The sequence below is a fragment of the Carcharhinus amblyrhynchos genome, chromosome 33, assembly GCF_965287045.1.
Source record: "Carcharhinus amblyrhynchos chromosome 33, sCarAmb.v2.hapA, whole genome shotgun sequence".
Lineage (NCBI taxonomy): Eukaryota > Metazoa > Chordata > Chondrichthyes > Carcharhiniformes > Carcharhinidae > Carcharhinus > Carcharhinus amblyrhynchos.
This window is the reverse complement of record NC_137356.1, coordinates 11,249,676-11,275,628: the sequence shown is the minus strand read 5'-3', so window position 1 is coordinate 11,275,628 and position 25,953 is coordinate 11,249,676. Positions and strand designations below refer to the sequence as shown.

The 25,953-nt window shown below is 45.6% G+C and overlaps 1 protein-coding gene across 9 annotated transcripts in view; it reads right to left on the bottom strand.

Annotated features, from left to right (window-relative positions):
• Positions 1-11,860: 11,860 nt before the first annotated feature.
• Positions 11,861-25,953, bottom strand: part of dock6 (dedicator of cytokinesis 6) — a 209,916-nt gene continuing 195,823 nt past the window's right edge. For all 9 annotated transcript variants that reach the window (XM_080216640.1, XM_080216633.1, XM_080216635.1 and 6 more), the window contains 5 exons: positions 25,512-25,748; positions 22,727-22,870; positions 17,736-17,842; positions 16,557-16,724; positions 11,861-15,815 (listed from right to left, as the gene is read on the bottom strand). In XM_080216640.1, the coding sequence (XP_080072766.1) occupies positions 15,773-15,815; positions 16,557-16,724; positions 17,736-17,842; positions 22,727-22,870; positions 25,512-25,748 (699 nt within the window). In that variant the 3' untranslated portion in view covers positions 11,861-15,772. The remainder of the gene's footprint in view (positions 15,816-16,556; positions 16,725-17,735; positions 17,843-22,726; positions 22,871-25,511; positions 25,749-25,953) is intronic.

Sequence of the window (25,953 nt, the reverse complement as noted above, 5' to 3'; positions counted from 1 at the left end):
GAAAAGGTAAGGGAAGGGGATAAAATTGCGGGAAAGAGTGGGAAGAAAAATGAAGAAAGTCAATAAAGAAATAAATGGTAGAGAACAGTAAAAAAATTAAATAAAATGGAATGAAAACAAAGGGGGCCGAGGTAGGATAGATCAAATTATCTGAAGGTGTTGAATTTGATGTTGAGACTGGAAGGCTGTAAAGTGCCTAGCCAGAAGATGAGATGCTGTTCCTCCAGTTTGCGTTGAACTTCACTGGAACACTGCAGCAGGCCAAGGACAGACATATGGGCACGGGAGCAAGATTGTGTGTTAAAATGGCAAATAACCGGAAGGTCAGGGTGCTGATTGCACACAGACCTAAGGTACTCAGCAAAGCGATCACCCAGTCTACGCTTGGTCTCTCCGATACAGGGAGACTGCATTGGGAGCAGCGAATGCAATCCACCAAATTGAAAGAGGTGTAAGTGAAATGCTGTTTAACTGGGAATGAATGTTTAGGACATTGGATGGTAAGCACAGAAGAGGTAAACAGACTGATGTTACACCTTCTGCGATTGCATGGGAAGGTGCCATGAGTGATGGGAGAGATGTTGGGTATAGTGGGGGAGTGGTCTAGGTTATCCCGAAGGGAACAGTCTCTGTGGAATGCTGGCAGAGGCAGTGAAGGGAAGATGTGTTTGGTGATGGCATCACCACTGGAGTTGGCGAAAATGGCAGAGGATTATGTTTTGAATGTGGAGGCTGTCGGGGTGAAATGTGAGAACAAGGGGCTCCATCCTTGTTCTGGGAGGGGACGGGTGAGGGTCATGGTGCGCTGTTGAGCACCCTGTCAACAACTGTACATGGGAATCCATGGTTGAGGAAAAAGGAGCACATATTGGAAGCGTCACTTTAGAAAGTGGCATCATCGGAACAAATGAGATGGAGGTGAAGGAACTGAGAGAAAGGGATGGAGTCCTTACATGATGTGGGGTATAAAGAGCAGTAGTCCAGATAGCTGTGGGAGTCAGGGAAATGGAGACAGAAAGGTCAAGGAAGGGAAAGGAGATGGACGAGGTGAAGGTGATGGAGGGCTGGAAACTGGAAGTGAAGTTGATGAATTTTTTTGAGGTCTGGACAAGAGCATGAAGTGGCACCAAAACAGTCATCAATGTACTGGCAAAGGAGTTGTAGGAGGGGACCTGGGTAGGCCTGGAACAAGGAATGTTCCACACATCCTATGAAAAGACAGTCGTAGCTAGGACCAATACGGCTACCCACTGCTACTCTTTGATTTGGAGAAAGTGGGATGAGTTAAAGGAGAAGTTGTTGATAGAATGAGTTCAGCCAGGTGGTGGAGAGTGGTGGTGGATGGGAATTATTCAGGCCTCTTTTCAAGAAAGGAGCGAAGAGCTCTCAGGCCACCCTGGTGTGGGACGGTGGTGTAGAGAGATTGCACATCCATGGTGAATAGGAGGTGGTTAGGGCCTGCGAACTGGAAGCTGTCAATATGACGCAGGGCATCAGAGGAATCCCGGATGTAGATGGGGAGGGAATGAATGAGGGGAGTGAGGATGGAGTCAAGGGTAAGAGGAAATAACTTCAGAGGGGCAGGAGCATGCTGATATAATGGGCTTATGTGGCGTAAGGACATGATCAACTCCCTCCCCGAAAACAATCAGTCAACATCTAATTCGGGGTTTCTAGGTGTACAGTGCAGATGTTTTAGATGTGTCATCTGACCACAGAATCCCTACAGTGCAGAAAGAGGTAATTCGGCCCATCAAGCCTGCACCGACAACAATCACACCCACATCCTATCCCTGTAACACCACGTATTTACCGTGCTAATCCCTCTGACACTAAGGGTCAACTTAGCATGGCCAAACCGCCTAACCTACAGATCTTTGGGCTGTGGGAGGACATCCAAGCAGACTCCAGTTGCCCGAGGCTGGAATTGAATCCAGGTCCCTGGCGCTGTGAGGCAACAGTGTTAACCACTGTGCTGCCCAAAGGTTAAATATCATAGTCCCAGATGACCCTAGGCTGGTGGTGATTTGACCTGAGGAATATTACAACACAGGCCAGGGGCAAGGTTGAGAATAACCTCAGCTGGTAAAGGAATTGAACCCGTGCTGTTGCCATCACTCCGAATCATGAACCAGTCGTCCAGCCAACTGAGTTAAACCGACTCCTTGATATGATGACATTCCATCATCATGTTGTCATGGGTATGCATAACCAGCCTTCTTCACAAACTTGAAGGAAACTTCAATGTGTCTGTCAGTTAGTTTTGCATGGACTCCAGCTTTGATTTATCTGAAAGATGGCAGCTCACTCTTTTGTGGTCAAGTCTTTGTGGTTGGCTTGCTTGGGTTTTTTTTTAAAAACAGGGCTTCTTGCATCATCAGCACTTCTCTTTTTGTTCTCCTCAGTGTTATGGTTCAGGTCAGAAACTCCTAAGTGATTTATGGAGTCCACCTGGATCATAAGTTTTGCACCTTGAATTTGGCTCGGATAAGCAAACACAGTTTATTGAAGAATATAGTTAACACGCGTAAAAAGAAAATTAGCGATAACATATCAATTACGAATAAAACCAAAACAACCACAATAATGTATAATCCTTAACAAAGATATCTAAGATGTTCCAATCAAACCAATCCCATGACCAAACGCTTCCACAGGTTTAACACAGCAAAATCTAATGCTCACGTGATACTGGAACCGAGTCCTTTGGATGAATGCTGCAGTTCTCCTGATATGCTCAGAACAGTTTGAAGTCAGAACAGCTTCCCAGAACACCAGGAAGTTTTCAGCTAATTAGCAGAGTTTCCAAAACCAGAGAGAGAGAGAGAGAGAGAGACTTCTTTCCAGCTTGATGTCCCTTCTAAAACTAAACACTGCGCTGCCAGCTAAAAACAGAAAATGAGAGAGGTCCTGTTGCCTGACCTGCAAATATTCTTCCTCCTAACAATGCAGGGTCATAACACTGATTCCCACAGTAAAAATAAACAACCTCCATTTAAGCCACTTAAGGAGCAATTAAAGGACTTCTTATAGACAGCTCGGCAATAATGATGTCAGCTAAAGCTGTGAGCTGCAGACAGCATGGTAATAAAAAAAACATTTCTTAAAGGTACACTAAACACCACATCAGTTTCCTCTGCACGTTGACCACTCTGCATGTTGTACCATCTGTGAACTGGGTCCCATGTCGAATACTCAGTGTGGCATTTGTTGGAATTTGAACAAGACTGGCTTTTTCCTTCCTGATGTGGGGAAGAGGGCTTGAGCACATCTATCAATCAAGTATCTTCACTAAGAATTGACAAAATGCTGAGAATTAAATCAAAGACTCAGTAACTTGAGTCTGTCTGATGCAAGATCACCCATTCAATCGCTGTTTTTGGAATTCTCTGTCTCAGAAGGCTGTGGATGCTTAGCAATTGAGTATATTTAAGGCTGAGATTGATAGATTTTGGGGCTTTAAGGAAATCGCAAGCAAATGGGGATAGGGCAAGGAAGACTAGCTATGATCTTGTTGAAAGATCTTAAGGGACCATATAGCCTACTCCTGCTCTTATTTCCAATGTTCTAATGCGCAATGCTGATGGCATCAATGCTGATGTCATTGGGTAAATTGCCCCATTTTCTTGGGGATGAATTTCTACTGAGTGAGTTAAAGTACTGACTCCTAAGTTGAATGAGTTAAAGTACTGACCAATACACTGACCCATACAAGGTGGTGACAAGTCTTGTGGTTTAAATTTATTAATGTTTCAAGTAGGATTACATTAACATTGCAATGAAGTTACTGTGAACATCCCCTTGTCGCCACACTCTGGCGTCTGTTCGGGTACACGGAGGATTTTTAGAATGGCCAATGCGCCTAACATGCGCAACTTTAGGACTGTGGGACGAGGAAACTGGAGCATGTGGAGGATACCCACACTGACATGGGGAGTACGTGCAGACTCCACACAGATGTGACCCAAGCCGGGAATCGAACCCGAGTCCTCGATTCTGTGAGACAGCAGTGCTAACCACTATGCTGCAATGGGTAATGCCTTTGCAGCAGAAGCTCTGTGTTCAAATTCCACTCCAGATCTTATTGGCCATGGGAAAGGTGCATTCAAAATGAGACCAAACAGGTCAACGCACACCCCAATGGTGGGTGGTAAGAATGGGGGAAAGACTCCTGGTCAGCCATGTCATAGAAAGAGAATTGGGGCCTCTATCATAACTGTTTTTATGGAACTACAACTCACGTGTATTTGGGACCTGCCCCCTTGATTTTCTTGGATACAGAGCAGTGAGGTCCCAGCTTGATTCATGTCCTTGCTTGCTGATCGAGACCAGATTCAGAAAATGAACCACATTTTGCTCATTGACTTGGATGGAGAATAAAGTGAACCAGGCTTCTTGATCAAGATCCAACTGCTCTACTTGCTAGTAAGGGCAGGACATCATGCCACATTATCTCTGGATAAGGTTTGGTTGTAATGTTGCCAGTGGAAAATTTCCTGCCAAAACACAAACAGAAGAGCAGCCTGGGTGAATACTACCACAACTTTTTGAGGAAATGATGGGAAATGTGGTAATAGGCTAACTCTGCTCAACTTGGAAGTATTTTGAGACATTCCCTAAGTACAGGAACTTTCTGGTTTTGTGTGGTTCTCCTTTCAATCAGTTTATGGTTGAATATGGAGGCAATATTCCACAAATCAATGGGACGGTTCCTAGATAGTTAGAGTGCTGCAATTTTCCACCACAGCATTTATTTAACTCCTTCTTTTCAAAAATATGTTTAATCCCTTCCACGATAAAAAGCCCAGGCAAATCACTAACTGTGCAGAATCACAGCAAAACATAGAAGTCGCTGTGTCAGTGCCCTTCCCAAAACACAACTTGGGTCATGTGTCTGTCTCCATCAAAACACATATTGTTCCAATTATTATCTCTTCTAAAGCTCAGCTTGAAGTTTCAGAGCGCATCTCAAATCTCAGCCTGTGGTACAGTGCTCAATAAGAAAATAATTAAAGGCTGATAAAGCATTTTCTTTAGCGGGAAGACTGAATACCTTCTGTTTATGCATTCCCTCTCAGTATACCATAATTACAACTGTGACTTTTACAAGTTCTGAATTACTATTGCAGTCAGAATTGTGGTGGAATACTCAGCACGCATCTGGATGGGGTACAAACCCAATACTCTATAATCTCCATGTCATTTAAACTAAAGTAGTTCTCATATTCTGGGCTTCTGTCCGGGACTCAATATTGACATCCTCACTGTGTCTAACATTCTCTCCTCGCTACTGGAAGCGCTGCAGCCACACCTTAACCTTTGCTTTTGTAGCACAGTCATGTCCCATCACCTTTACCACCAAGAGGGCAAGAGTGTAAAAATGTCATGGATACACCTACTGGTCAAAGAATGTCCAATCCCGGTTTAATACTCTGGAACTCATGACTCAATATAGTGGCATGGTGCTTAGCACTGGTGCCTCACCGCGCCAGGACCTGGGTTCGATTACTGGTTTGGGTCACTGTCTGTGTGGAGTCTGCATGTTCTCCCCATGTCTGCATGGGTTTCCTCCAGGTGCTCTGGTTTCTTCCCACTATTGAAAGATGAACTGATTAGGTACACTGCTCGTGCTAACTTCTCCCTCAGTGTACCTGAACGGGTGCCGGAGTGTGGCGACTCGGGTACTTTCACAGTAACTTTATTGCAGTGTCAATGTAAGCCTACCTGTGACACTAATAAATAAACGTTAAACTATACCAACATAAGCATCATGCTGGCTGAACTGGTTTGTGAAGAATCCTCAAACCTTTCCTGGTAGGCAATGAATTCACCTTCTCATGAAGAAGCAAAAATATCCAGGAAGGGGCCTGGACCTGGATGACTGTTTATTCAGATGGTTTTGGGGAGGGGGTGTCATAGGTCAATCTGCTGAGTTGGTTGATAACCGGAAACCATACATTTGGTTTCAGTGATCTTGACCGAGAGAGGCAATGGGGAGAAATAAGACTGCAGGTACAGCAGGCAATAAAGAAGGCAAATGGTATGTTTGCCTTCATAGCGAGAGGATTTGAGTATACAGATGGGGTGTTTTGCTGCAACTGTATAGGATGTTGGTGAGGCCACATCTGGAGTATTGTACGTAGTTTTGGTGTCTTTAGCTGAAGGAGGATGTCCTTGCTATAGAGGAAGTACAGCGAAGGTTTAGTTTACCAGGCTGATTCCTGGGATGGCAGGTCTGTCATATGAGGAGAGACTAAGTCAGTTAGGATTATATTCACCAAAGTTTAGAAGAGAGGGGATCTCATAGAAACTTATAAAATTCTAACAGGGGTAGACAGGGTAGATTCAGAAAGAATGTTCCCGATGGTTGGGGAGTCCAGAACTAGTAGTTCGAGGATAAGAGGTAAACCTTTTAGGACTGAGGTGAGGAGAAATTTCGTCACCCAGAGGGTGGTTAATATGTGGAATTCACTACCACAGAAAGTAGTTGAGGCCAAAGCATTGTGTGATTTCAAGAAGAAATTAGATATAGCTCTTGGAGCTAAAGGGATATGGGAGGAAGTGGGGGTGGGGAATCAGAATACTTAATTCGATGACCAGCCACGTTCAAGATGAATCATGCAACAGGCTCAAAGGGCCGAATGGCCTACTTCTGCTTCTAGTTTCTATATTTAAATGTATTTTATTCAAATTGTTTTCAGGACCAAAATGCTCTACCTGAAAAAGGTGGTGGAAGCCGACTCCATAAAAAGGAAGTTGAGATACTTGAGGATGATGCAGTTATGTGGAGCAAGGCAGAAATGCCTGTTTATAAGAGGCAGTGCAGGCAAATGACCTACCATTTTATGCTGTTAAGTTGCTGATTCTATTTGGAGCTGCCTGACTCTTGAGCCTCATTCGCTGATAAAGCAATTTCTTTGGGCTCAGGCAGTTTTTTTTCATTCCTTCACAGAATATGGTCGTTGCTGGCTAGGCCAGAATTTATTGCCCATCCCCAGTTACCCTTGAGACGGTGGTGGTGATCTGCGTTCTAGAATCGCTGCAGTCCACGTGCTGTGAGTTGACCCACAATACCATTAGGGAGGGAATTCCAGGATTTTGACCCAGCGACTGCGAAGAAATAGTGATTTCCAAGTCAGGATGGTGAGTGGCGTGGAGGGGAACTTGCAGGTGGTGGTGTTCCTGTGTATCTGCTGCCCTTGTCCTTCTAGACGGAAGTGATTGCGAGTTTGGAAGGTGCTGTTAAAGATCTTTGGTGAATTTCTGCAATGCGTATTGTAGATACTGCACGATGCTGCCACTGAGTGTCGGTGGTGGATGGAATAGATGTGATACCAATCAAGCGGACTGCTTTGTTCCGGACGGTGTTGAGCTTCTTGAGTATTATTGGAACTGTACTCTTCCAGGCAAGTGAACAGTATTCCATCACATTCCTGACATATGCTATGTAGATGGTGATAGCGTTTGGGAAGTCAGGAGGTGTTACCCGCTGCAGTATTCCTAGCCTCTGACCTGCTCTTGTGTTATGTGGTGAGTCCAGTTGAGAGTTTTTGGTCAATGGTAACCCGTAGGATGTTGACAAAGGGGTATTCAGTAATGGTAGGCCTCTTATTGGTGATGGTCAATGCCTGGCATTTTGGCACAAATGCTACATGCCACATGCCAGCTCAAGCCTGGATATTGTCCAAATCTTGTTGCATTTGAATGTAGACTGCTACTGTATGTGAGGAGTCACAAATGGTGTTGGGCATTGTGCAATCATCAGAAACATTCCTATTTCTGCCTTTAAATTGGAGGGAAGGTCATTGATGAGGCAGCTGAAGATGTTTGGGTCTAGGACACTACCCTGAGGGACTCCTGCAGAGATGTCCTGGAGCTAAGATGACTGACCCCCCCAGAACCACACCATCTTCCTACATGCCACGACTCCAGTTTTGCTCGTGCTCCTGGATGCCACAAATGATTAAAGGTGGCCTTGATATCAAAGGCAGTCACTTTCACCTCAGCTCTGGAATTCCGCTCTTTTGTCCATGTTTGAACTAAGGCTGTAATGAAGTCAGGAGCTGAGTGACCCTGGCAAAATGCAAACTGGGTTCTGGGTGGGGAGAAGGGACTGTGTGGTAATGTCATGGACTAGTAATCCAGAGGTCCACGCAAATGCTTGGGGGGGGGGGGCGGCTGCGGCGGCAGGGATTCAGATCCCACCAGGACAGCTGGCGGAATTTAAATTCAATTAATAAAATCTGGAACTGAAACTTAGCTTCAGAAATGGTGACCATGAACTACCATCGATTTAAATTCAATTAATAAAATTTGGAATTGAAACTTAGCATCAGAAATGGTGACCACGAATTACCATCAATTTAATTTCAATTAATAAAATCTGGTGTTGAAAGCCAGCTTCAATAATGGTGACCATGAAACTATCACTGATTGTTGTATGGACCAATCTGGTTCACTAATGACCATGATGTGGGTATGCCGGCGTTGGACTGGCGTAAACACAGTAAAAAGTCTGACAACACCAGGTTTTAGTCCAACCAATTTATTTGATAGTAAACGCACAAGCTTTCGGGGTTAGTCCCTTCGTCAGGTGAATGGAGAGTTCTGGCCTCAGACAGAGCATATAAAGTAAGGATTCGCATTCTAATCAGTAATCTCTAAACAGTCTGTGCTTTATATGCTCTGAGGCCAGAACTCTCCATTCACCTGACGAAGGGACTAACCCCGAAAGCTTGTGCGTTTACTATCAAATAAATCGGTTGGACTAAAGCCTGGTGTTGTCAGACTTCTCACTAATGACCATCAGGGAAGGAAATCTGCCGTCCTTACCCAGTCTGGACTACACATGATTCCAGGCCCACAGCAATGTGACTGACTCTTAACTGCCTGAGCAAGCCACTCAGTTCAAGGGAACTTAGGAACAGGCAACAAATGCCAGCTTTGAATGATACCCACATTCCACAGAATAATTTTTAAAAAAATCACCCAGTTTCAAAGTTCCAGCAAATGAAAAGACTTTCATTTGTGTAGCATCTTATAACAGTTCTCGAAGCATGGCTATGTGTCTGAGGTCCAATGAGAAAACATCCCTACCATTCTTCCAACATCACACCAACAGAGCATGATCTGATTTGTCACAATAACAATACAGTTTTATAAGCAAGATTTATATCAGTGTTGATTTAGTTTGATTGATACAGCTGTAAGCAATTTCTCAGAAGACTGTGATTTGATAACATATTAGAGTGCTTCAAATAAACATGTTCTTTGCAGTATTAATGTTTATAAAATGATTTTGCTTCTGGCATTAATTAATATTTTATGTATGATAAAATTAATTCACAAATTGATTACATTTTGCAGCAAAACAGCAGCAAATATCGTGCTAGGGACCCGGTTCAATTCCTGGCTTGGGTCACTGTCTGTGTGGAGACTGCACATTTTCCCCGTGTCTGCACGGGTTTCCTCCCACAGTCCGAAAGACCTGCTGGTTAGGGTGCATTGGTCATGCTAAATTCTGCCTCAGTATACCCGAACAGATGCTGGAGTGTGGCAAATCGGGGATTTTCACAGTAACTTCATTGTCATGTGAATGTAAGCCTACTTGTGACACTAATAGATTGGTCAATGGTAACCCCAATGATGTGGGGTATGTCTCTTATTGGTGATGGTCAATGCCTGACATTTGTGTGGCGCAAACTTGTCAGCCCAAGCCTGGATATTGTCCAGATATTATTGAATTTGAACATGAACTGCTTCAGTATCTGAAGAGTCGTGAATAGTGCAAAAACATTGTGCAATCATCAGCGAACATCCCCACTTCTGCCCTCATGAGAGGGGAAAGGTCACTGATGAAGCAGTTTGGGTCTAGGACACTACCCTGAGGGACTACTGCAGAGATGTCCTGGAACTGATGTGACTGATCTTCAGGTCTCTTAATGGCCAAACTCTGGGAGATGTACTGGAGGAATTTCTCCCACACCATTGACTAGGCAGGAATTGTCCAGGGAGTTTCAACTTCAAATGGGCAATTGCCCTGTGTCTGGAATCCTCCAAAGGAGTCTCCAAATCTGACTTAGAGACTTCAGAGGGTTCTGACTACTTATGAGAATAGTTACCCTCAGAATGTGAGCCAGGAAAATTTCCTGGGGAACTATGCAACTGGCACTTTGCGGACCCTCCGATTCTACCACCCCCGCCCCCGACAACCACACTTGCCTGCTCAGCCTGCCACCTTACACCTTACCCACGTACCCCACTCACACTTGTTCACTAATGCACTGAAAAGCTTTTTAGACATCTTAGTCTTTTGCTGTGTTAACAAATGAAGACTTATCAAAATAATTTACAGCTAGTGCTGAAAAAAAAGGAGCATGTTTTGACTTCCTGAATAATCCAGTATTACAAAGAGGACTCCGCGAACTGGTACACTCGACATATCCGAAAAGGCTCATTTTGGAAAACTGGGTGAGACACGTGGAATACTCTGTAAAGAAAAGTAGGGGGTGGAATGGTACTCCGACAGTTATTAATAAGATCTTTTTGGTGCGGCAACTGAAAGTGCGTGGGGTAGAACTTGTAGGTGGTCCACAGGGTCTTTTTCACTACTTAAATGGTCCATGGGTGAAAGCGTTCAAGAAACATTGCCTAATAGCATCTTTCACATATCTTTGTCAAATACTGTCACTCAGTGCAGTGTGGAGTTGGAGTGCAGTCAATACCCTGCTGTGTTTGACTCCAGTCTCAGCTGATCATTGTGGTGACGCTGAGAGCCTCTTCCACTCCAGCGACACACCCTGGTCAGTTCTCTCAGATCATGAAATGGCCCATTACTGCAACATTTAGAAGAGTGACTATACATGCATCCTTGAACCTAAGGTAGAGTGAGCAGCAATATCCCTCAGCAAATCAACTGAAATACATAGTGACATAGTGATTAGCATTGCTGCCTCACAGTGCCAGGCACTAGGTTCGATTCTCGGCTTGGGTCACTGTCTGTGTGGAGATTGCACGTTCTCCCCGTGTTTGCGTGGGTTTCCTCCAGGTGCTCCGGTTTCCTCCTACAAGTCCAAGATGTGCGGGGTTAGGTTGATTGACCATACTACATTGGCCCTCAGTGTGAAGGGGATTACCAGGCTAAATATGTGGGGTTATGGGGATACAGCCTGGATAGGATTGCCGTCTGTGCAGGCTTGATGGGTTGAATCATAGAACCCTACAGTGCAGAAGGAGGCCATTCGGCCCATCGAGTCTGCACCGATCACACTCCCATCCGGGCCCTATCCCCATAACCTCATGCAATTACCCCAGCTGGTCCTCCTGACACCAAGAGGCAATTTAGCATTGCCATTCCACCTAGCCTGCACATCTTTGGACTGTGGGGGGAAACGGGAGCACTCGGAGGAAACCCACGCAGACATGGGGAGAATGTGCAAACTCCACACAGGGAGTCACCCAAGGCTGGAATTTAACCTGGGTCCCTGGCGCTGTGAGGCAGCAGTGCTAACCACTGTGCCACCGTATCGCCCACCTGTAGCCTCCTTCCGCACTTTAAGGATTCTAAGAATCTAAGTACTTTAATGGGAAAAATATTTAGTTGATCAAAAACAGTAGTGTTACTTTCTATACAATCTGTACTTGAAATGGGGGATTTGATACCTGCATTGACACTAGCATGAATAACAAGAGGGTAAGTGGCTTCTGTGAACTGTGGATGAGTGTCACCCGACCATGCAGCAACCGGACTAACCCCCCTTTCAGGCCGCGAGTCATCAGAGTTACTGAAGGGCAGGGAAGCGGCGGGGGGTAAGCAAAACGCACACACACACCCAAGCAACGGAGACAGCATGTTCTTTCGTCTTTATTGATTTACACAGGTTATTACATGTTGAAAAGAAAAATCCATTTCAAAGACATGACAAAACCATCTCCTAAATTCCCCCCAACCTCCCCCCCAATTAAAAAAAAGTGCAAAGGCAATCTAAAAAAAACACTGAGTTAACACAGCAACCTGAGAAAAGTAGGTTGAAGATGCGAGGACGCCGGAATGGGACTTGAGAATTCCCAAGAAACGGGTGCTTTGGAGGATGGCCTTGCGGGACTGTTGCCACTCTAACAAAGGATGCTCAGATCTCCCACTTTCAGCAGAACGTCATCAATCAATGTGAGCCCAGTAAAATATTGTTGTAGTCTTCTTGATCAGTGGGATAGCGGGATGGGGGAGGGGACAGGGAAAGCGGGGGGGGGGGTTCTTGTTCGATAGGGAAAAGGCAGGGGGATGGGTTCTTGTTCCCAGTTACGAGTTTATAGCTAACAAAGGCACATTTCAGAACATGCTGCACTGAATCCCTGTCAGTGTGTCCGAGCTGTCAGTAAAACAAAACACAGAAACTGCTGGAAATACACAGCAATGCCGGAAAAGAAAATGACCCTGCCTTGCACGCAGTGCCCATGGTTCTCTGGTAAAGTGCCTGTGGACGTGCCGCCTGTTAGTGCACATTGCCCCTGTTAACTGGCCTGCTATGTATTTCCAGAATTGGCTTTATTTCCAGATCTTTAAAGTTTGCAATTTTTAAATCTACATCAGTCAATGGATTTCTGACAACAGTCCCATGTTGTTGATTCTTCCAACTCATGTATGTTACTTATTATCACCATATATGGCACTCTGATATAAATCGCACGATCAAAAAATGTATTACTAATATGGGCTCAGTGTCTGAGTGCTGGATGATTGCAGGAGTGTCTCTTTGAGAGAGATCACAGCAGTGCAGCCACACATGGGGTGTAACTGATCAGAGTCCACTCCCTCCACAATAAGAAATGGGCAAAGGATCTTTTGACTGCCAAGGCCTATCTGGCCTCTTCCAACCTCTGACCAGTGAAGAAAGGTGGATTCTCACTTGACTTGCCACAGCCTCAAGAAGGTGCCTGTTGGATAATCTCTTTCTCCTGCGCTGCAGTGGTACTTTATGAAAATTCCCCCACCCGAGCTCATGCCTGCCCCACGTTTGACCCCAGTCCGTCTGGCTTTTCGTAACTCACTCTGCACGTCTAGTTCGCCGCTTGAATCATTCAGGATGACAGTCGGGGCTTTTGCTATAGGCCTCTTGAGGAGGAAGTCAGAAAGGGGATTCCACCCCTGATCACTATCCGGTGACATGTGCGTGTGGGAATGTGCATGAGAGAGACAGAGCGTGAGAGAGACAGAGCGAACGAGTGTGAGCACAAGCGTTGGCGAGCGGGAGAGGGCGAGAGCATGTGAGAGAGAGTTTGTGTGAGTGAGAGAGTGAGTTTGTGTGTGAGAGAGAGAGAGTGACAGTGAGTGTGTGTGAGTGCACGTACGCATATGTATGCACGCATGTGTAAGAGGGAGACTGGAGCATAGGCAGCCATGGCTCAGTACTGCACCAGCTGTACAAGCTCACACAGGAATTATGACAACCCTGGTGGTCTACCAGAGAGCCGCCAGTGTCTATTCTCTGCCATCTATGGCTGCTTAAGTCAATGGTGCCTTCCGCCTGGCTGCCCAACAACTTACGGATGAAGGACCAGCCAGCTGTCCCTCCTGGCAGGGAGTCCCATGTCAGGAAATTGCGAGCACAAACCAATAACGTTTGGCATCCGGCAAAGCCAGATCCGGATTGGAAATACAGTGACCCCACTGTGACGGTCAAGGGGAATGTGAGGCAAACCAACTCTAGCAGGAGTGACTGACTATTAGATGCCCAAGGTTGTAAAACAAGTGTGCCAGGCCCGATCTATCTTCAATAAACATCCTCTGTGTAAAATATCCCATTAAATCTTTAAATAATTCTGAATAAATAAGAACCAATCATTAAAAATAAAAACAGAAATGGGCCTGAATAAGGATTACAATCATCTTGTTCTGCATGAGACAGTAGGATCAGGTTTGATATAAGACATGACAGTCAAACCATCTCCAAGGATATAGGCACTCGGGATTGAATGGAAATACAATGGCTTTTATCCATATTCGTCTCTTGGATCTCTAGTCAGCAGCGAAAGGGATGGGAAGGGAGTTGCCTCCCAAATGCTGGTTATGGTTGATGGGAGTGCAAAAGTCACACATGATAGATATCTGGGTATGTGTCTGCCTCAGGACATTCCATTATGAAGTCCAAAAAAATCAGAATGTGTTGGAAAATTAATTTGATCACTTTCAAATTAAAGGCAACAGAAATACAGAATACATAATTTAACACCAATGGATAAGGGGGCTCAGCATGGAGGGGGTTCTGTTTTAAAACAGAATGAGTGGGTGGGGGGGTGGTCGGAAGGTGGTGGTTAACCCACTGAAGCAATGTGACACAGGTGGGCGCATTTGTCTGGAGTTACCAGTGTCTGAACAGTGATGCTTCTGTGTGGATAAAGGTGTGTCAGTGCAGACATAACATTAACCTTTGCCTTTTGGGTTTAGTCCCTGAATACAGACACGGAGATTAAGCAACATTTGCAGTAAGGTCATTACTTTTTAAAGACAGAAACGTTTTTTAAAAAAATTGTAAACAGTGTTAACTTCACATTATCGATGAACCCTCTAACACCACACAAAGGTCTCCTCTGGACTGGAGTGACAATTATTTTTTAAATCATTTACAAAGAAGCAAGGGTAGTCCCGCAGCAGAAGCCAGCAATCTAAACAAATGCCCAAAGTCGTCCATTGCAGATCTATACATTCCCTCTTTAGGGTCAACTGCCCCAACTCCATCAGCAAGCTGGACTTGCAATTAGATGGGGCTGCTGCTTAGTAACCTGAGTGGCACTGCCATCAAAAGCCAGGCAGGTCTCCACAAACCCTGGTTAGTGGGTCCACGCAGGGTTGGCCAGTGAAGGCCTCAATGGATGTGTCAGGTACCCATTTGTTTGCAGGTGCTACCACAGGCAGTCCTCCACCTCGCTGACTAACAATGCCATATGTATATAAATAAAAAAAAAATACCTGATGGGTAACGGTGGGAAAGAACTGAGCAGATAAAACCGACATTTCCAAATCCCGCATCAAGAGACAACTGTAGTGACGCCGCCATTCCTGGCAGGTTGTTTCAACATCTTACTACATCTACTGAGAAGGAATTAGTGTCCAGCTGGCTATTTAGTGGTCCCTAAAAGGTAAATACATAGAATATGTGCACGATGGAAACAGCAATAAATTACAAATCATTGGTTGATTAATGGTGGAGTGATTGGCTCCAGACTGGTACAGTCTGCTTTGCAAGTCGGTGGCATTTAGGAGCAACATTGACCCAGTACATGTTATATAACACGCAGCCAATTTGAGTCAATGCCAATAAGCATCCTTTCTGTATTTCAAGATACTTGGATATCAAGAAAAATATCAGTGCACCCTTCATAGCTTGGCACACGTCAAACTTTTCCCATTATTGTTAGTTGTTACTAGTGCCAGAGTGCGCCATATAATACTGTACAGGGCGCAAGTGCAGAGGGCAAGGAAGGAACAACAAGAAAACCATAAGCATATCTCACACAGATCCAGTGGCCAGCCTCGAATGGACCTACAATTCCTATTTGGAAAATGGTCTCCTGTGACTCAATCACGAAGGTAAAGCTTCACTCACACCTGGCTTGGGTTTGGTAGCCACCTGCCTTCTGTTGAGTGGGTGCTGAAGAGAAGGCTTTAAAGATTGCAGACCCTGAGTACTTGGGCATTGTCCCTTCCCACATGGTCCTCTTTCAAACCAGGTCCTTCATACACAAGAAACAAATGGAAAAAGAAACCACCGGGCCTTTAAACTTCCACCTTGCGCAGACTCGATCGGCTGAAGGAATTCCTGGGGGAAAAAAAAACAAAGTTTAATGATTGAGCACTTCACAGGAAAGAAGAAAATAAAAATTAACCTCTGGAGCTGGACACAGGTAGGGGGAAAAGAACACATGAGAAAGGCAGATGGGAGCACAAGACCCTCTACACTTCCCGCTGCCTCGGCAAAGCAACCGAGGCAGCGGGAGGCATAATTAACGATCCCACACACACCGGACATTCTCTCTTCCACTTTCTTCCGTTGGGGAAAGGATCACATACCAACTGACTCAAGAACAGCTTCTTCCCTGCTGCCATCAGATTTTTTGAATGCATTTACCTTGCATTAAGTTGATCTTTCTCTACACTCTAGCTATGACTGTAACACTACATTCTGCACCCTTTCCTTTCCTTCTCTATGAATGGTATGTTTTGTCTGTATTGTGTGCAAGAAACAGTACTTTTCAGTGTATATTAATACATGTGACAATAATAAATCAAATCAAAGGTGGGTACGAACAGCAAGCGAGATAATAAGCAAAGGAGCAGAAGGGGCGACTGAACAAGAAGGATGGGAAGCAAGGGAGGGAAGATATTTTAATTTTACCAAAAAATTCAACCCTGAATTTGACTGCGAGTCAGAAGAGAAAAGAGAGAAGGAAAAGTAAGGTTGATTGACGAATCCATGGTTGATGAATCTCAATTCTCAGAGGTGGAACACGACTTTAGCTAAATTATTGCAGTCTCCAAGAGCTGTACGCTGATCTCTTACCGGTGGCTGGTGCTGGGTATGAGAGACTTGTATAACTGGGGAATCTTCCGATTAATCATTGGCTGCAGGGACTCCTTCAGTCGGTGATAGTTACGCTCCAATTCTCGGTGATACTCCTTCTGGTCTGCTCCAATCAGAGTCTTGTTCTTGCGTAAAGCATCCTCACAGCTACAGATAAAACACTGGTTACACTTGATTCATCACCTGAAACTGCTCATCATCACACAGGGCAGGTACCAAGTGCTATATGACATTATGAGGCCTACAGTGTTACCAGGAGATAATGTGAATCATTCATGGCTCACAGCTTGCATTTCTTGATCTGGACCACATTAAAGTAAAAGTTAAAGTTTATTTATTAGCCACAAGAAGGCTCACATTGACACTGCAATGAAGTTACTGTGAAATTTGTCTAGTCACCACACTCTGGCGCCTGATCGGGTTAATGTACCTAACCTGCACTTCTTTGGAGCGTGGGAGGAAACTGGAGCACCTGGAGGAAACCCACGCAGACACAGGGAGAATGTGCAAACCCCACACAGACAATGACCCAAGCTGGCAATCAAACCCGGTCCCTGCTGCTATGAGGCTGTGATGTGGAGATGCCGGCGTTGGACTGGGGTAAGCACAGTAAGTCGTCCCACAACACCAGGTTAAAGTCCAACAGGTTTATTTGGTAACACAAACTTTTGGAGTCTCGTTCCTTCTTCAGGTGAAGAAGGAACGAGACTCCAAAAGCTTATGCTACTAGATAAACCTGTTGGATTTTATTGTTGTGAAACTTCTTACTGTGCTGTGAGGCAGCAGTGCTAACCGCTGTAATGATGATAATAATATGATAACAGTGATGGTCAAGACACTGTCTTGTATTGAGGAAGAACAGCCACCTGGTAACTAGCAGCCAGTATTGTCCATCAATCTGCACTCACCCGTCAGGTGCAGGTCTATAACTAGTGCAGAAAGAGCAGGTTCATTGCCTCGTGCCTCAGCCACGAATGTGGTGAATGTTGTGGGATCTTTAAGGCAAAAGTTTGGTAGTGGGTGGTTTAAGGAAGGGCTTTCAAAGGCGCATGTCATAGTGCATTGGTGTTTGTGCAATTGAAGAAGTAGCAAGCTGTAATGCAAAGTCAATCCTTTGTTGACTGCTACACTGCACACACACAAGAGATATCTACGTACCGCTTCATGAAATCTTTGAAGCAGAGGCGTAGCTTGTTGTGATGTCGGAACAGCTTGGGATCATCCGGAATGTCTGCCAGGAAAACCTGGGCCACTTCCAAAGGCCCCTGAGAAAATTCCAGAAAAGAAAAATCAGGGTCAATGAAGGACATTTATTATTAACTCCACAAACTGCTGTCACTTTCAACTTCATTCTGGTTTGACATAATATTACAGTCTGGAGGTGAAGGTTTGAACAGACTTAAAACAGAAAGGGGATAAGCTCAGAGGATATGGTTTATGTAAGTTGTAGTTTGACCCACTTTTCACCTCCTCCTGGGGTGGGTATACACTGACTCTGGAACATAGAACATCTTGTACTTGTGCTGCTATGTGCAGATTGTCCAAGTTGTTGGGGGAATTGAGGTGAACAAGATTATGAGGGGCATGGACAAGGTTGATAAGGGGCAGCTGTTTCCCTTAATTGAAGGGTCAGTTGTGAGGGGACGCAATTTAAAAAGTGAGGGTAGGAGGTTTAGGGGGGAATTTGAGGAAAAAGTTTTTTTACCCAGAAGGTGGTGACACTCTGGAATGCACTGCCAGGGAGTGTGGTGAAGGCAGGATGCCTCACATCTTTTAAGAAGTAGCTAGATGAGCACTTGGCAGGCCATAACATTCAAGGCTATGGGCCAAGTGCTGGCAAGTGGGATTAGGTGGGCAGGTCATGTGTTGGTGCAGACTCGATGGGCCAAAGGGCCTCCTCTGCATTGTAGTATCCTGTGATTCTGTGAATTCTTCTGTCCTGCCCGCCATGGGAATTGTAGCAAGGGGGCGGGGGTGGAGAACCACACAAAAGTCCATTGACTTCATGTGGGATTCTCTGGTTTTGGGGTAGGCGCGGCCAGAGAATCCCACCTGCTATTCCTCATTCACTAATGAGTGTGTGACTCTGAACACAGGGTCAGGAGAAGGCCATTTAAACCCTGTCAGGCGGCCATTTGGTGAGAGCTGCGAGCGAACTCCACATGTCTGACTTCCCCCTGGATCCCTAAATACTGAATGCTGAAGTTAAACCAATCAACCTCACCTTTAAAAATTAACAACTGACCTCCCAGATGCAAAAGAGAGTTCCAAACTGCCGTCCCCTTTCTCTGCAGAAAGTGTTTCCTAATTACACCCCTGAAAATTTTGACCATGCCACAAATCCCAGCCAATAATGGGCGGGATTCTCCGATCATGTCCGTGGCCGCCCTACTGTAAAAGAGAACGGAAAATTTGGCATTCCAGCCAAAACTCCATTCACTCTCAGTGGCACTGGAAAATCCCCGCCACGAACAAAGACGGAGATTTTTGGCAGGCTCTGCTCTATCTTCATTTTCTATTGCCCCTGATATCCTGCAAACTTTGATCAAATAATTCTTAACCTTCTAAATTAAAATCAAACTCTAGTCCGTGTACGCTCTCTCGTCGAAATATTACTGTCGAAATTTAAGCATCATTCTGATAAACCAACACCGCACTCCCTCCAATAGATTTTTCCCAAGATGAAGTGCTCACAATACTCCAGGTGTGTTCTAGCCAGCAGCGCGCATAGCTAACTGTAAAGGCCAACTGAACAGTCTCTGCCACAAGCCTATCTAACACCAGCTAACAAAGCAAGGAACAGGAAACAAACCTGGAATGTGCTTCAAACCAAAAGGGAAAATTTTTGATGTCTCTTCCTGGAACGTGCACGTACAGATTGCTCAGTACCTGACTGCACACTGCAATACATCTATTTTGCCATTCGTGCAAAGGGTGTATTTCTGAGGCTGTATAAGGCTCTGGTCAGACCCCATTTGGAGTTTTGGGTCCCATATCTAAGAAAGGCCTTGGAAAGAGTCCAGAGAAGGTTCACAAGAAATCCCTGGAATGAAGAGCTTGTCGTATGAGGAGCGGTTGAGGACTCTGAGTCTATACTCATTGGAGTTTAGAAGGATGAGGGGGGTGATTTTATTGAAACTTACAGAATACTGAAAGGCCTGGATAGCGTGGACGTGGAGAGGATGTTTTCACTAGTAGGGAAAACTAGAGCCAGAGGGCACAACTTCAAGCTAAAGGGACGATCCTTTAAAACAGAGATGAGGAGGAATTTCTTTAGCCAGAGTGTGGTAAATCTGTGGAACTCTTTGCCGAGAAGGCTTTGGAGGACAGGTCATTACGTGTCTTTAAGATAGGTTCTTGATTAATAAGGGGATCAAGGGTTATGGGGAAAAGGCAGGAGAATGGGGATGAGAAAAATCTCAGCCATGATTGAATGGTGCAGCAGACTCGATGGGCTGAGTGGCCTAATTCTGCTCATTTCTTATGGGCTTATGCCTCGTCTGTCAAGGAACAACAGTCCCACTCAAAGGTCTACTTCACAGCACAAATTACACTAATTTCAGAATCTAGCTAGGCTTTTACTTGTTACATGGTCAACTCGAGTTCCTCTTTTGCCACAACATTTCACTGGGGAGTGCCTGTAGGAAACATGTTCACAGAAAACTGCCTTTGGCTCACCGCTGAAGGAGGATGTGAGGCTCAGAGTTAATTGAGCCCAAGGCCTTCTGCAGTGTTGGCTGGACTATCTGAAATCCCTTAGATTCGAGGGAAAAGTAGGCATTTGGAGCAGGCGCAGAGCTGAGCCAGATGTAGTGAGGAAACAAAATCCATACTGCTCAACTGAAGGAGGAAGGGTTAACTCAGGCAGCAGGAAGGGTTAACTCATCAGCTCGGGGTTCAATGACAATCCCTTGGGAGGAACAGGAGGTGCAAAGGATCCTGATGGAATAATGATGCCAGATCGCTGCTGAGAATAAAGAAAAAGCTGGAATGAGGAGGAGATCGAGACCTTGTGCAGAGGTCCAAATGTGTAAATAGTTGCTGTGAAAAAGAAAGTAACGGTTTTAAGAAAGCAGCATACTTGAACTTTGGCATGTCTGCTACAGCTCTCACCAACTCTTACAGATGCACCATACAAAGCATTCCTTGTGCTTGTCTCACAGCTTGGTATGGCTTCTGCTCTGTCCAAGACCGCAAGAAACTACAAAAGGTCATGAATGTAGCCCAATCAATCACGCAAACCAGCCTCCCATCCATTGACTCTGTCTACACTTCCCGCTGCCTCGGCAAAGCAGCCAGCATATCCAAGGACCCCACGCACCCCAGACATACTCTCTTCCACCATCTTCCTTTGGGAAAAAGATACAAAAGTGTGAGGTCACGTACCAACCAACTCAAGAACAACTTCCTCCCTGCTACCATCAGACTTTTGAATGGACCTACCTTCGATTAAATTGATCTTTTTCTACATCCTAACTATGACTGCAACACTACATTCTGTACTCTCTCGTTTCCTTCTCTATGAACAGTGTACTTTTCTGTGTAGTGTGCAAGAAACAATACTTTTCACTGTATGTTAATACATGTGACAAGTCAAATCAAATCAAATACTTTGGGAAAGCAGGCAATCCCCAGAAACTTGTTCTAGACCCCAGCCACACAATAGAACAAAAGGGTCATCCAGGCAGAACAACAGACTCCGACAGTGGGGCTGTAAGCGGAACAGGGATCCCAGGAGCAGCAGAGGTGACGATGACACAGTGGAAGGGTCATCCTAATCAGCAGCTGCAGTCCTGGACTGAAGGTGGAAACACTGGCAGTCACAAAGAGGAAAATGGTCAGAACATAGCCCACAGATCAGACACTGCAATAACAATGCATTACATACTGTTCCGAACTGCTAGGCAAAACATGAGGCATGTAACGAGTTGAACCAGCAACACTGCTGTTGGCATTCTGCCAAAGTAACCTTAAGGGAGCAGCAGACTAGACGGGTGTTTTGGCTTTGCATGTAGAAGTTATTGGGGCAGTGTTACTTCAACCTTATAAATATATACCTTCAGTTAGAGCTCACCATTGTGTTTTGGTGTATGATAAAGGCGTGAGGAGGTAACTTATGCACCAATTCATGGTTTTGTTCTAACTGCCTATACAGGTGTAGCAGACATAGTTATAGGATGTAAACTATGCCAAAAACTAAACATGTTCATGTCTGAAAAATGTTCCATTGCACATATCGTCATCCATAGCTTAGATATTGCCAAAAGATTAAAAACATGCAGACAGTACAATCAGAGAGAGATCGCAGGCCCCTGTACCCGACCGGAGAGAGATCGCAGGCCCCTGTACCCGACCGGAGAGAGATCGCAGGCCCCTGTACCCGACCGGAGAGAGATCGCAGGCCCCTGTACCCGACCGGAGAGAGATCGCAGGCCCCTGTACCCGACCGGAGAGAGATCGCAGGCCCCTGTACCCGACCGGAGAGAGATCGCAGGCCCCTGTACCCGACCGGAGAGAGATCGCAGGCCCCTGTACCCGACCGGAGAGAGATCGCAGGCCCCTGTACCCGACCGGAGAGAGATCGCAGGCCCCTGTACCCGACCGGAGAGAGATCGCAGGCCCCTGTACCCGACCGGAGAGAGATCGCAGGCCCCTGTACCCGACCGGAGAGAGATCGCAGGCCCCTGTACCCGACCGGAGAGAGATCGCAGGCCCCTGTACCCGACCGGAGAGAGATCGCAGGCCCCTGTACCCGACCGGAGAGAGATCGCAGGCCCCTGTACCCGACCGGAGAGAGATCGCAGGCCCCTGTACCCGACCGGAGAGAGATCGCAGGCCCCTGTACCCGACCGGAGAGAGATCGCAGGCCCCTGTACCCGACCGGAGAGAGATCGCAGGCCCCTGTACCCGACCGGAGAGAGATCGCAGGCCCCTGTACCCGACTGGAGAGAGATCGCAGGCCCCTGTACCCAACCGGAGAGATATCGCAGGCCCCTGTACCCGACTGGAGAGAGATCGCAGGCCCCTGTGCCCGACCGGAGAGAGAGATCGCAGACACTTTCCCTGTCAAGGGAGAGCGCAGGCTTTATCTGACTAGACAGAGCTCGCAGACAATCTATCCAAATAGAGAGAGATTGCAGACACTTTACCTGGTTTACTGTGGTTCCCACACTTCCCTGTAATACCATTTGCAGCATCTTGGCATCAGCTGGTTCCTGGTGTGTGGCAAAAGCCAACTCCTGGGTCTTCTTTTGCATATCCTCAATCGCTACCTCAATTGGGATTAATATAATCTGCAATTGGGAATACAGGATGTGAAATATGAGAATGGGCATCACATTCCTTCTCCAGGCTTCCTGTGTTCTCCACATCACTGATCGCCCTGTGGGTAATCCATCCCTGACTTTCCTTCTTACTCCAATCCTCCAATTATTTGTCTGAACTAATTACTTCAGCTCATTTCATAATCAAGTTGATGGATATGATGTGTAACAGTGGTGAGACTCAAGAGTGGATAGCAACAATCGGCATCTCCAGCAGACAAAGTACCAGGGATGACGTTGGCAATGATGACTAGTGCTGCAAGTTCTGTCAATCACACTGTGATGGGGTATTGTGGTAGTGGCAAAGGGCTGGCTACAGAGCTGCACAGTCATGGGGTCAGTCAGTCAATCAGAACCCAAATACTCTCTTGACAACAGGTCAAGACATTTCCTTCCAAATATATTCAATGGGAGTATCAGTCTCTGGGAAGGCTGCCTAAATGTACAGCTTAAGCTACGTTACAACAGTGGTACTTCCCTGGACACTCAATATCCCTTTTGGTGTTGGCCATGGCTCATTGGAATGCATTCTCATTTCTGAGCCACAAGTTTCAGATTCAAATCCTACTCCAGTGCTTGAACGCAATGATCAAACCTGCCACCTTGGTGCAGTCCTGAAGGAGTTGTTTTCATTCGGTTGGGACGTACTGATGCAGGTCCCATCTGCCTTCTTGGATGGATGTATAACCTCACTTGGTATGAGAGCCATCTATGTTCTTAAAAGGATCATAAAATCATAGGATCCCTACAGTGCAGAAGGAGGCCATTGAGTCTGCACCAACAACAATCCCATCCAGTCCCTATCCCCGCAACCCCATGCATTTACACCATCTAGTCTCGCTGACACTTGGGCAATTTAGTATGGCCAATCCACCTAACCTGCACATCTTTGCACTGTGGAAGGAAACTGGAGCCCCTGGAGGAAACCCATGCAGACACGGGGAGAATGTGCAGACTTCACACAGTCATCTGAGGTTGGAATCGGATCTGGGCTCTTGGAGCTGTGAGGCAGCAGTGCTAACCACTGTGCCACCGCACTGTGTTATCCAGCATGCTCCGGGACTGGGAGGTGCCAGTTAATCAAATGCACCAGCCAACTGAGATAAAAGACGAGTTTTGCGTTTTCATCCAGTGAAAGGACTCCAGGATGGTCTCACGAGAAGTGCAGAAGCACATTAATCGAGTTTAGAGGAGAGATAATGTTACAGAGTAATGGGAGGCTCAGATCAGAGGACAGGCACCAGTAACTATTACCGGTGAGTCCTGAATCCAAAATTCTAGTTAACAGTGAATTCCTGTGGGTAGATGGCTGAATTACAAACATTTTACTGTGAGGAAGAAGAGTATGGGAGGTTCTCCCCTGGACAATGCTTATTCCTCAATCAACATTATGAAAACAGATTATCCAGTCATTATCATATTTGTAGGAGTTTGCTGTGCTGTCATAGTTTCTACATTACAGCAGTGACTTCACTAATACTTCCTTGCTTTGTTGGTGGTCATGAAAGGCGCTATATAGACGCAAGATATTTTTGGCCTAATTTGGCATATACAGACCTTTTTTTGGTGACTATTTTCCTAGTGGAGGAAACCACTGGAAAATGCCACCGGGTGGCACAGTGATTCATGCTGCTGCCCCATAGTGCCAGGGTCCCGGGTTCGATTCCTAGCTTGGGTCACTGACTGTGTGGAATCTGCACAATCACCCCATGTCTGCATGGGTTTCCTCCCAGTGCTCCAGTTTACCCCCACAATCCGAAAGATGTGCTGGTTAGGGTGCACTGGCCATGCTAAATTCTCCCTCAGTGGACCTGAATGGGTATCGGAGTGTGGCGACTAGGAGATTTTCACAGTAACTTCATGCAGTGTTAATGTAAGCCTACTTGTGACACTAATAAATAAACTTTAAACTTTAGAGAACTTTATAAAACTAAGAATTAAATAATGTGATGACACTTTCAAGTCCGGGACATGGGTTGAAAACAAACTTGGAGAGTCAGTGAAGATAATATCTCATTCTGATGAGGAACAGATGCAAAGCATTCATCTTACACTTTGGTGTCACGATTACAAACTCACTCAAACATGGCAAACATGAAAGCTTCATTGAGGATTAAATGCTTTGTTCTTATCTAGGGAGAATTTGAAACTAAGAGGCGGTGGCCTAATGGTATCACTAGACTATTAATCCAGAAACTCAGCTAATGTTCTGGGGACCCAGGTTCAAATCCTGCCATGGCAGATGGCGGAATTTGAATTTAATAAAAAATGTCCGTAATTAAGAACCTATTGATGACCATGAAACCATTTTTGGAAAAACCCATCTATTCACTAATGCCATTTAGGGAAGGAAACTTACTTACCCTGTCAGGCCTACATGTGACTCCAGAGCCACAGCAACGTGGTTGACTTAACTGTCCTTGGGCAATTAGGACGGGCCAGCCAGTGACACCCATGTCCCATGAATGAATTAAAAAAATTAAAAGCTAACACACACAGTAAACGCTTTGCTGATTAACAGGTGAGAACAAACTGCCTGCTTTCCTCCCACCCTATACTGAGCCCTTATTCATTTGATAACACTTGTATGCAGTGACATCCTGGCATGTACCTCTTCCTTATGGATGACATTGATCCTGGTTTTGATGTATGGGAAAGCATGAGAGGTTGTGAGGATTGTCTTCCGTTTATACTGCTCAGGCAGGTCTCCATGTGCACGGCCATCCAACGTGAAGGGTGTGCAGTACATGAAACAGCGCAGGTTATAGTTCTTGTCAAAGTAAGTGATTCGATCCTTCATCTCGTAGGTGTCGAAGAAAGGCTCAACATACGTGATCTGAATGTATGCCTGTAAAAAATAAATGGGGTCTTCAGAACACTTTGAAATTCAGTAGGTTGAACAGAAAAGAGACAGAATGGACACAGAAAATACAATAATCAAACAGGTTGGTTGCCCAATTAGTTTGTGTAGATAGCTAGTACCTAAGCCCCTAGTATTCTAATCCAATGTGCTCGCCCTGTTTCCCTACAGTCTCTGCTCAATCACCACCTTT